Source organism: Mytilus californianus, unplaced genomic scaffold, assembly GCF_021869535.1.
Source record: "Mytilus californianus isolate M0D057914Y unplaced genomic scaffold, xbMytCali1.0.p SCAF_15, whole genome shotgun sequence".
NCBI classification, from domain to species: Eukaryota; Metazoa; Mollusca; class Bivalvia; order Mytilida; family Mytilidae; genus Mytilus; species Mytilus californianus.
The window spans coordinates 14,474,970-14,487,038 of record NW_026262637.1 but is presented as its reverse complement, the minus strand read 5'-3'; the positions used below and the strand labels follow the sequence as shown (position 1 = coordinate 14,487,038).

At 33.0% G+C, this 12,069-nt stretch overlaps 2 protein-coding genes across 3 annotated transcripts in view; both read left to right on the top strand.

Annotated features, from left to right (window-relative positions):
- Positions 1 to 12,069, top strand: part of LOC127725485 (leucine-rich repeat transmembrane protein FLRT3-like) — a 235,926-nt gene that overhangs the window by 186,512 nt on the left and 37,345 nt on the right. The window lies entirely within an intron of this gene.
- On the top strand, positions 8,078 to 10,914 carry LOC127725484 (uncharacterized). Of its 2 annotated transcripts, none has more exons than XM_052232495.1 (2): positions 8,078 to 8,218; positions 8,563 to 10,914. In XM_052232495.1, exon 2 carries the CDS (start codon positions 8,565 to 8,567, stop codon positions 10,257 to 10,259), a length of 1,695 nt encoding a protein of 564 aa, XP_052088455.1. In that variant the 5' UTR covers positions 8,078 to 8,218; positions 8,563 to 8,564; the 3' UTR covers positions 10,260 to 10,914. The 2 variants fall into 2 exon arrangements, with proteins under 2 accessions (XP_052088455.1, XP_052088454.1); XM_052232494.1 differs by lacking the exon at positions 8,078 to 8,218 and adding an exon at positions 8,245 to 8,312.

Below are 12,069 nucleotides of genomic sequence, written 5' to 3'. Positions count from 1 at the left end.
TTAACCGATATTCAAATCTCGGAATCCAATCGAGAACAGACAAACCAAGGCAACAAACACAAACTGAGGGAGTTGAACGAACTACAAAAAGAGTAAGACCGGTTTACCAGGTATATATTAAATTTAAGTAAGTTTGCATTGAAGTCAATGGAATTTTATTTGATAAATTTGCCGCCAAAGGAAAGGCATGCACTTTTTCATTGTAATTTTTAACGCGACTCAATATAATCTCATTCGCTCATTTTCTATAAATACCATGAAAGCTTTTTTGAATCAGTTAATGTTGTATTTTATGTAAAATTATATACTAGTATTAAATTGTGACATGCATGGACGCACTAAGCATACCGTGAGAGGGAGCATGGGGTCTATACAAAAATAGGTTTTATGTCCAGATTGAAACAAACAACCAACGCCATAACTTTTCTCAACGTGTTACATAAAATTTTGCATTTATTAATATGTAAGATCATTTGTAAGCTTAGCATTACTTCCCTTTGGGACACTTTTTAAGCGGTGTTCTCTATGTTATGTTGCAGATAAAGTTGTATACAAACATTTTTCAAGTATTTCAACACACGGATAATTTGAGTATGTAGATATCGTACGTTTATCACATAATTCATTGCATTTCTTATTAGAAAGATATTTCGGAAAAATTTTCAGGATAAGTAAGCCTTTAAGTTTAACTATAAAACTGTAGTTGAAATATTTGTACTTAGATGTCTGTGTTAAATTTGCTTTTGATGGTGTAAATTTTTTCTTTAATTTTTTTAATGCACAGTTTGGTCAAAGTCGGTTTTGGTTTCATTTTTTATACATTTTTCTACTTCATTTTTGGTTGCCCCGTTTTGGACAAAGAAATCGCTTTGATGTTGGTTTATTAGCAATTTCTGCAGTCTGAGTTCTTGTTATTGACAGTTGAGATGGGGCTTCATTTGTACTTAAAGAATGATATTTGAAAGCGTCCGATTTTTATAGGCAAACAAGGTATACATTTGATTCAGGAAGTAGGTTTGTGCTACGGTGGACGGGATATTTTTTTACTGAATTTACCAGTTGACATGGTTTAAATACAGAACTTATCAGAATAGATTTTCCGTTTTATCTTCATTATGGAAGACCCAAAGTGTCATTTTGATTCCTAAATTGATGAAAACCAAGTTTATCAAGTCAAGGTCTGTGCAATCTTCATGGACCTCTCTTCTCTTTCAATGTTCATGATATCTTGCATAAAACTGGGCGAAATATAGATACAGCTACTATCTGGAGGAATGCGTGTACTTTTTTGTCTTCGATATTCAATTATCCCAGATGCTTGTTAAAACCCAACAACAACTTGGCAGTATTTAGCCACAACCTTTAATATTATTTAAATTTATACATATTGTATATAAGTAATCTCAATATATGTATGTGCCGCAGATCGCTGGCAATTTTACTGTCCGTGGTATATCTGAAAATATGAGGTTACCGGCAAATCACTGATTATGGCAACCGTACTGTCAAATATATATATAAATGACTACCACAGATTGTGGTAACTGAAGATAAGATTAAAACAATTTGGATCACCGTGGGAACACAGGTGGTGGATCAAAACCCTTACATTATTCATCTGTAGTGAATAATACTATTTATAAAACGAAGCGTTTTATGGCAATTGCAGAATCAACCCCTGCACAAGTCATTACAAAAATTATCTCATCAGACAACACAACTCTGTGTTCACACTTGTTATATTTACAAGCATAATCAATTTACTGGGAGGGCAGGTATTTGGTTTTATATTTTAGTTCAATTGTCTTCTGCCTTCCTTCTTGGATTCAAATTAAAAAGGATCGTTACGTCAGAATTAAAGGTTCATATATTTACGTTTCGGCGATAAAAGAGGGGCGAAAGATACCAGAGGGACATTCAAACTCATAAATCGAAAATAAACTGACAACGCCATGGCTAAAAAAGAAAAGGACAAACAGATAAACAATAGTACACAAAACACAACATAGAAAACGAAAGACTAAGCAATCAAAGCTGGAAAATTGTCAAAAGAAACAGTTTTAGAATCAGTGAAGCCATTATTTTACACCAGAATGAAGCTAGGAGAGTTTGATCCTTTGAGGATGAACCCTTACAATTATCTTGATATGTCATTAGTCCAGAGTGAGGATTACAGACAGATTGCTTTAGATGCCGCTAAGAAATCATTTGTGCTTCTGAAGAATAATGGTAGATTTCTACCATTGACGAAAAAGCTAAAGAGAATTGCAGTAAGTTATATTTCCAAATTATTGGTGCCCATACCAAAGTATTGTCAATTTATGTAATTATTTCAATGTAGCGTGGCCAATTTGTTAAGTTTGATAATTGCACATTAGAGATGGTTAATTCTTTGACAGCTTCGAAATCCTTTCTCCTTTACAATTATCTTAAAACTACATAGATCCCAGACAAGTCGGACATGGAAATCTCATTAAAAGATCATTTTTGTATTATCATTCCTGACAGATATACTAAAACTGTAGTTAGAAGACAAAAAAAAATAATTTAAATTCAATTCAAATAGCAAATAAACAACCGTACTTAACTCATCGAAGTCAACGTTTATGACACTTATAGCTAGTTGTCTAAAACATCGACTGACTATTTGCATTATACATAGTTAATTCATCAAACAAACAAATTAAACCCCTGATATAATTGAAGACGAAAAGATGGAAATCGCCTTTGAGTACAACAGAAATAAAACATAATAGTGAATATAAGGCTAAACTCAGTAAATGAATATTTGTCATCATCAAAGAACACCCAATTGGAGATCTTTCTGGAAAACACTCCACTGATTTGTAGATAATGTTTGTAATGTAAATTTGTTTATAAGATGAATCAAAACTAGGGTTATAAAATTGAATGCGGAATGCAGTTTAATTTCAACTACAGGATTGGAAAGTAATTGGGGTCAATATAAGAATTTAGTGCAAATCTACCATGTTTGTAAACGAGGCCACGTGAATTATCCAAAATGCCGCATCACCCTATGCTTTGCTTGATGCAAACGACGAGTTGTGCTTTCTTTAATGATATATCAAAGCGTCTGATTTCCGAAGGTTGAGAAAAGCGACAGTAGTTAACCGACATTCAAATCTCGGAATCCAATCGAGAACAGACAAACCAAGGCAACAAACACAAACTGAGGGAGTTGAACGAACTAGAGTAAGAGTAAGAACGGTTTACCAGGTATATATTAAATTTAAATAAGTTTGCATTGAAGTCAATGGCATTTGTTTTTTGATAAATTTGCCGCCAAAGGAAAGGCATGCACTCTATCATTGTAATTTTTAACGCGACTCAATAATCTCATTCGCTCATTTTCTATAAATACCATGAAAGCTTTTTTGAATCAGTTAATGTTGTATTTTATGCAAAATTATATTTTAAATTGCGACATGCATACAAAAAATAAGTTTTATGTCCAGACTGAAAGAAACAACCAACGCCATAACTATTCTCAACGTGTTACATAAAAGTTTGCATTTATTAATATGTAAGATCATTTGTAAGCTTAGCATTACTTCCCTTTGTGACACTTTTTAAGCGGTGTTCTCTATGTTATGTTGCAGATAAAATAGTATACAAGCATTTTTCAAGTATTTCAACACACGGATAATTTGACCGTATGTAGATATCGTACGTTGATAATGTGAGCACTTTTTGGACCTATCGGACACAAATTTCCTGTTTGCCGATACTAAGCATTTTTCAATGTTTTAAAAGAACTTAAATCTCATTGCAAATTTATTTGCTGTAACTCGTTTAAAGCCTATTTCTGTAACGAAAAAGGAAAGTATGCTAGATACACTTACTGGAAATGTGAAGATATGATTGAAGCTTTAACTTTTTTCCTGACGACATATATGTACGTTTCGGCGATAAAAGATCTAGAGGAGCGAAAGATACCAGAGGGACATTCAAACTCATAAATCGAAAATAAACTGACAACGCCATGGCTAAAAAAGAAAAAGACAAACAGATAAACAATAGTACACAAAACACAACATAGAAAACTAAAGACTAAGCAACACGAACTCTACATAAACTGGGGGTGATCTCATGTGCTCCGGAAGGGTAAGCAGATCTTGCTACACATGTGGCACCCGTCGTGTTGCTCATGTAAGTACAAACCCGGTAAATAGTCTAATTCGGTAGGTCACATTCGTGAAAAGGGAACGGGATTGTAGTTACGACATTAGGAACATATCCGCTATCATCTGTGAAACGGATATTCCATAACGGTCAACCAACTCGTGATGGCGTCCGTAAAATTTACGAAGGGATGATTTCAACTTCACCATTTGGAACTCTTGGTTTAATAGCTTACTTGTGAGCAGCAACCCTCTATCAAGGAAATCATGATAGGAAATACAAGCCCAGGAATATCGTATTAGTTGGGAGATATATACTCCGTATGCAGGCGCTGCTGGAATGTTAATACACAGAAATGGAAAGTTCACAATTGGGAAGCTGAAATCATCTCTTTTGTCGTAAAGTTTTGTTTTCAACCGACCCTCATTGTCAATTTCTAGATGTAAGTCATGATATGAGGCAGACTTAACTGTTGTATCCTTTATCTCTAGTAAGTGTATCGACAGGTAGTGGGTATTCCCATGGGCACTAATTGCGCCCCTTTAATAGCAGATGTATTCCCATATTGCTATGAATCACAGTTTATGGCCAAAATCAGTAAAGACACGTCATTGTTACATTAAGTTGACACATTCAACAAAACCCACCGCTATCTTGATGATATTTTTTCATTAAATAATCCAGAATTCTTTAAATATACTACCGAAATTTACCCAAAGGAACTTACTTTAAATAAATCTAACATAAACAGCAGTAGTTGTCCTTTTCTAAGACAAGACAATTTATTACAACTTAGGCACACGTATGGTGCTACAAGAGGATTATAATTATCCATTAACAATTACATAATTATATATTTGCAAGCAAAACACACAATAAATAAATTAGCGATAGCATACAGTAGAATTGAAATATACCAAATTTGGTTGATTTTTTTGCAATATTTTGAATTGCAACGTGAATAAAATTTTAATTTAATACTACATTGTAACATGAAATAAATTATAAAATATCTTTTCTAAATGTTTTAAAAACGTGCCAGTTTTGTTAGAACTGGCACATTACATTGTGACAATAGACCTATGAATTTTAATTGGGAAGGATTTTTTGTGTAATATGTAGGTATATACCATTAAAACGTTTAAACCCGCTGCAATTGTTTGCACCTGTCCTAAATCAGGAATCTGATGTTCAGTAGTTGTCGTTTGTTGATGTGGTTCATAAGTGTTTCTCGTTTCTCGTTTTTTAAAAAGATAGACCGTTGGTTTTCCCGTTTGAATGGTTTTACACTACTAATTTTTGGGGCCCTTCATAGCTTGCTGTTCGGTGTGAGCCAAGGCTCCGTGTTGAAAACCGTACTTTGACCTATAATGGTTTCCTTTTATAAATTTTGACTTGGATGGGGAGTTGTCTCATTGGCACTCATACCACATCTTCTTATATCTATATACCTTTCTCTTAATGACATAATTTGTTCATTGGTACATAATGATATTCGTCACCAATTTTATTTGAATCGCAATGACAGCATATACGATCCTCTTTTGCTGTATTTTTCCACCGACCAACTTAATTCTGTATGAAGAAACTCTCTCTCATCGTTTACCTCACTTGCATTAGGCTTCTTAAAATGGTCATACATTACTTGTAGTGAAATTGAACTTTCCCTTTTTTGTTTCGGGGAAAATCTATTTAAAACTTTCCAAAATTCTTTCGGTTATTTTTTTTTATATATTACGATGCTCCTTTTCTGTCTTAAACTGATATTTTTGAAAACAATTGTTTATTTCTGTTTTATATTCCTTACTTGCTCTTTTCAGTGACTTCTTATTATTTATACTTTTATGTTTATTATATTTATATTTTGACGAGTGAATTTTTTTTTATTTCCAATTTACATGAGTTTAACAAACCATGGTTTATCACCCTTTATGACCCCATGAGCTTTTTTCATCGGACTTTTATTAACCAAAGTTCCAAAAGAATCTTTTGTTTCATGCTGTGTTGCTACACCAACAACAAACATGTTTAATCCCGCCACAAGCTATATGCCTGTCTCAAGTCAAAAGCCTGTAAATCAGTGGTTGTCGTTGGTTGCTGTCTGTCTTTTTTGTTTTCAGTTTGAATTGTTTCACATTTTATCATTTCGAGGCATTTCATTGCTAACTATACGGTATGGGTTTGCTATTTATTGAAGGCCTTGTGGTGACCTATAGTTGCTTATGTCCGCTTCATGTGGACTCTGCAGTTTCATTTGCAATCATACCACATGTTGGTTTTTTTTTATAAAAGTATAACAAAAATACCGAACTGCAGTGTAAATTCAAAAAAAGGAATTCAATAAAAACTGACAAAATGCAACGTTATCAACCAACGAACGGAACGAGTGAAAAACAACTGTCATGTTCCAGACTTGGTATGGGCATTTTCCTGAGGAAAATGATGGGTTGAACCTGGTTTTATGGCTAGCTAAAAAAGCTATATAGTTTATATAAGCTTTCATCAAAGGGACTAAAAGGTAAAGGTTAAAAAAGACTCCTTGATTTTACAACAGTTCAGTTAAACCATGGAAATATTATATTGATTGACGATATGTCTATGTTACTTCCATAGATAAACCAAATAAGAACTACATGAAACCATAAATAATACTTCCATAGATAAACCAAATAAGAACTACATGAAACCATAAATAATACTTTCATAGATAAACCAAATAAAAACTTCATGTAACCATAGATAATAATTCCATTAGGTAACAAACATAGCCGACTATACGGTTTGGGTTTTTCTCATTGTTGAAGGCCGTACTGTTGCCTATAATTGCTTACATCCACTTTATTTGAACTTCGGTGGATAGTTGTCTCATTGGCAATCATACCACATCTCCTTATTTTTATATGGGAGCAACAAATCACGGGGAAAAGTGAAAAGATTTATTAAAAATTGGATACACATTAATTGACCCAAGTTGCGAAGGAATTAATTTTAATAAATTTCACAAAGTTAGGAAAACAGAGCATAAGACTACAACTTGTCTCACAAATACTTGTAGCTCGGACTACAGATTATGCAGTAACTAATGGGATAGCCTTTTTAACTATACCGAAAGCCATGATAATAAATTGTACAGGCAGGGTAAACGTCAATAAGACAGCAGTCCATCAATATAGATATCATTCTGCACTTACAATTTTACTCTGTTTTCGCTAAATAAGTTCTGTACATATATCACATTTGTAACTTGTATGTTTAAAATTTCCATTGAATGAATGATTTATGATTTTTTTATAATTCAAGATTCCCAAATCTCTGAGGTTTTTACTACTGGTACACAAAACGCAGTCAAAAACGTTCTACGTACTATCATAAACGTCTTCATCCCCTGAGTGCAAAGCCCTAACATACATATAGTTAAAATATAACATCATGTACTCCTTTTGAATTTTTCCTGTCAAAATAAGCAAAGATAATAAATAAAAAATTATTAAGGAAATTAAAAATTATGGCGCTGTATATCTCCAGCCTAATCTAATCACAATCACATTTGGCTTACGTTGTTTGTTTTAATACTTTTGATTTACTTTCTAACTTCGTTTACTATATCAAATGATAAATCATTTAAAAAAATGGACTAAGATAACCAGGTAACACGTGACCATGGTGGTATTAATCGTATAATGTAATCTATATTTCATTTGCGTCATGATTTGAGCAAAGAACAATAAAATGATTTACATAATATCACAAGAACCAACGTCCAACTTGTACTACGTCTCAAACGATATTTAATATCTAAGGATTGATTATGGCTAGCTATTAACCCTTATTTACATAAAAATGAAATATTGTTCAGGTGTGTAAATTATAAATACCCTATTTGTATACTATTATACATTTTATATATCTACATTTGAAATCTCCTTATATTGACGTCACTGTACAATTAAAATACAATTTTCTATCGTGTTACATGTAAATACAAACATATAGGTAATTAACTTAGCACAGTACTGGACTGATATCTGAATACCTGGAATATTAGACTGAACTAATTGCAGGATCTCCGTAGAAGGTAAGTAATTATAATTGCTATAACTGTGTATCATGATGAACCTGTGACATTTCTGAACATCTTTTTTAGACGCAAAAATATGATCGAATGTGTGGTTAGTACGACAAATATTTTATATATCATATATATTCCTGTATTGTTAACAGAAAAAAGCCACAGTTATGAAAAATCACTGTGTTATATGACAATGGTTGTAATAAATCATTATATATTTATCTCTATGTAAACATATGCACTGTTTAATAATACAAACCTTTTTTTGTGTTGAATATTTTGATCAGTCGAGGAATACTCATTGAACTACTAAATTTTTTATTAGTTAATCACATCGAAATTCATTTCAGATATGCCAGAGTCAGAGAATTGCGCGGCTTGTCTTAGAGACAATGAGAGGAACAAGGCAAATTTATGGTGCTATGATTGTTTAGAAGCATTATGCGAACCATGTGGGAAAGTCCACAGAAAATTTTCAACTCCTCATAAAGTCAATGACATCCAGAAAATTTCAATGATGGACAGAACTGTTTCAAAGTTATGCCATCGACATGCCGGTCAAGCATTAAAGGCATTCTGTGAGTGCCATGATCAGGTTTTATGTCAGATGTGTATTTCTGAAAATCACAGTAAATGTAAAAATGTACAATCCATAGAAAATGCTTCAGAGGAACGAAAAGATGGATCTGATTTAAAAGGTTTACAAGAAAGGTTGACACAATTGAACATACACGCAAAGGATGTCGTAATCAAAATATCAAATCGTTCTGAACAATTGCAGCAACAGAAGATCTCAGTCCTAAATGAAATTTTGAAAATTCGTGAGTTAGTTAATGGAAAGTTGGATCAAATAGAAAAAGGTGTATTATGCAGATTTAGCCAACAGAATCACAAAATATCAGAAATTGAGAACAAGTTAAAAACATTACAAAGTGATTTAGATTCAAATATTGAAACTGCAGATCACCTTAATTACATTACTAATCAAACACATTTCTTCCTAATGTTACAACACCTCAGAACAATACAGGATGCAAACGAAAAAGATATTGTAAAAACAAAGCAAGAACTTGAATCAATTCAACTTAACATGATACCAGCAAATTTTGCAAGGAAATTGACCGATTTAATCTCATCGTTAGAAGAAACAGGATATACCGATCATTCCTTGTTAAACGAAAAACAATTGCATATCCATGGCAAAATATCTACAGAATTCATATCAGCAACCAAAATACAGACGCTAACGCCTACTAAAGGGTTCATATTTGGTGCATGTTGCTTTACTGAAGACAATCGAATCGTTCTAACAGAATCAAAATGGGATTCAAAATACAAACTTAGCATTTTCGATATCAAATCTGGGAAGACTGGACGAGTTTCAATATCACTACCCGAGGAACCAAACCAGTTGTGTTCATTTGAGAAATCACGTGTTTTAGTAACGTGTAAGAACAAACTACCTATAGTTGTGGTTGATGTGCAATCAATTACAACAGACAGGAAATATATTCGACCATGCATTGAAAGTCTTGTTGGAAAAGACACAAGTCAAAATAGCGAATGTTCATTTATATTTGGAAGAGGCTTCCAGATATGGGTGTGTATTCAGTGTTGTATCAAAGGAGAAGACTCCGCTTATATTTGTTCAATAAACTTTGATGGTGAAATATTAAAATCGATCCCTTTAAAAACTGATATAAGTGATATGTGTATCAATTTTCGCTGCGATTCGTTCATCTGCACTCACAAAGACCGGAAAGAAATCTCAGAAGTATCAGTTACTGGGGAAAACACGGTATATTACAAAAACGGCGACGTTAGGAACAACTGTCGCATTGCAAGCGATGCGTCTGGTGGTGTTTACGTGTGTGAGCCTATAACAAATACACTATATAAACTACGATTTGGCGAACGAAATACTGTCCTGACAGAAAAGGATGGAATAGCGAGTGTTTCTCATGTAAATTTCAACAACAGAACAAATGAGCTGGTACTAACTAGTAATGGAGGGGAGTGTGTATATGTTTACCATGTTCAAAACTGAGTAATAATGAACCATTTTAAACAGAAACATGTAATTGTACAAAGTATCAATTTTCGTTCGGTCATTTCTTTAAAATAACATTTTGTACCGAAAAAACTACTAAGTGAATATGAACGTGATTTCTAAATATTTTTCTAATTTAATGTTAGGGTTGAGCGCAGAATCAGGAAGATTTAAGTTATATAAATCAGATTGCGTAGCAAACTTTGCACGAACCGCAAGTAGTTTGACATGTGGTTGTTGCCTTCATATTAATATTTACAAATAATTGTTTTTCATCCTTACTTCTTACTTAAAATGTTTGACGTAAATTTACAACAGGCCAACAGTTTTGTTTGTTATTAACCAAGTGTTAATGACGTCATGTGCATAAAATTTGTAACCAGTTTTCTTACGGAATATAGGATGAAAAAACACCTCGATTATAAAATATGTCTATCCACATACATTTAGAAATAAGAAAAAAATGTTGAATGTTCACAAAAGAAATGCTCTATTAGATTTAATTCTTTTAATGAGTTGTATATGTTCCTTGTATTTACAGTACGTTGTTTTTATCTTCAGCCATAAATTTGAGTTCGTTGTTTTATTTGGCTACCAAGTTGCATATTTACATGTACTTATAAATGTCTTTTAAATTAAATTGTTGAATTTGTATTAGTCGATATGAAGTCTTGAGTTGTTAAAGTCGTATTTCTCTACGCTTAGTATATTTTTACTTTATAAATCTTATAGAAGTTGTGTTGTGGATCATCGTTAAAAAATAGGCGAAAGATACCAAAGGGACATATAAATTCACAAGTCGAAAATAAACTGACAACGCCGTGGCTAAAAAAAGAAAAAGACCAATAGAAAAATTACAGTACACAAAACACAACATAGAAAACTTGCGACTGAGTAACACGAACCCCACCAAAAACTAAGGGTGATCAGGTGCTTCGGAAGGATAAGCAATCGTATGAAAATGACTTCAAGTTAACCATGCTAGACGGAAATGTACACTGTAAGCGAATTTTATTACCTGATATAGTTATCCTTTATCTATAATAACCGAAAATATGTCCTTGCCACGAAAACATGAAAACGAAGACAAGGTCAGGCTAACCAAGCCCCGTTTGCACTATTCTATGTCTATGTTTAATGAACCCTGAAATGAGGGCCAAAATCATAATTTGACCAAAACTCCATGGTAAACTGTCCTACATCTGTCGTACAGACACTGCCTGTTTACCGAGTGTTTACCACACTTCATTCGTCAAACTTTTCTTGGCTTCTGTAAAAGGGCAAGTTTTTATATTTGGTCTACAGCTTCATAATGTTGAGTTGTAGTGGGTAAGAAATGTTTACATCTGCCATACAGCCACTCTGTTAGCAGAACTAGATAGTTTGAAATTTTACAACACTCATTTGTAATACCTACTTTTATAAACTGTTATCACAGAGATATGTCTCGCCTTTTTGTAATTTTAATTATGCAAATGTTGAAATTAAAATAGCAATACTTGAACATGTAAGTTATGCAATTTTCAAAGTCAATGAACTATGACTGAAGGTACATGGCTAAACAATCTCCATGGAAATGAGATGTGCCAATGCTAATACAACTGCATACCAAATACCATTGACTAATTATAAGTTGTTCCCTTTAAACTAACCTAAACACAAACATTAACTTGTAAACTATGTAAAAGTTTCAAAGTCAATGAAATGATCCAATGAGGGGGTGGGGCTATATAATCTCCATGGAAACAATACTTGCAAGTGCCATGAAATTTGCATACCAAATATCATTGACTTAACATTAGCAGTT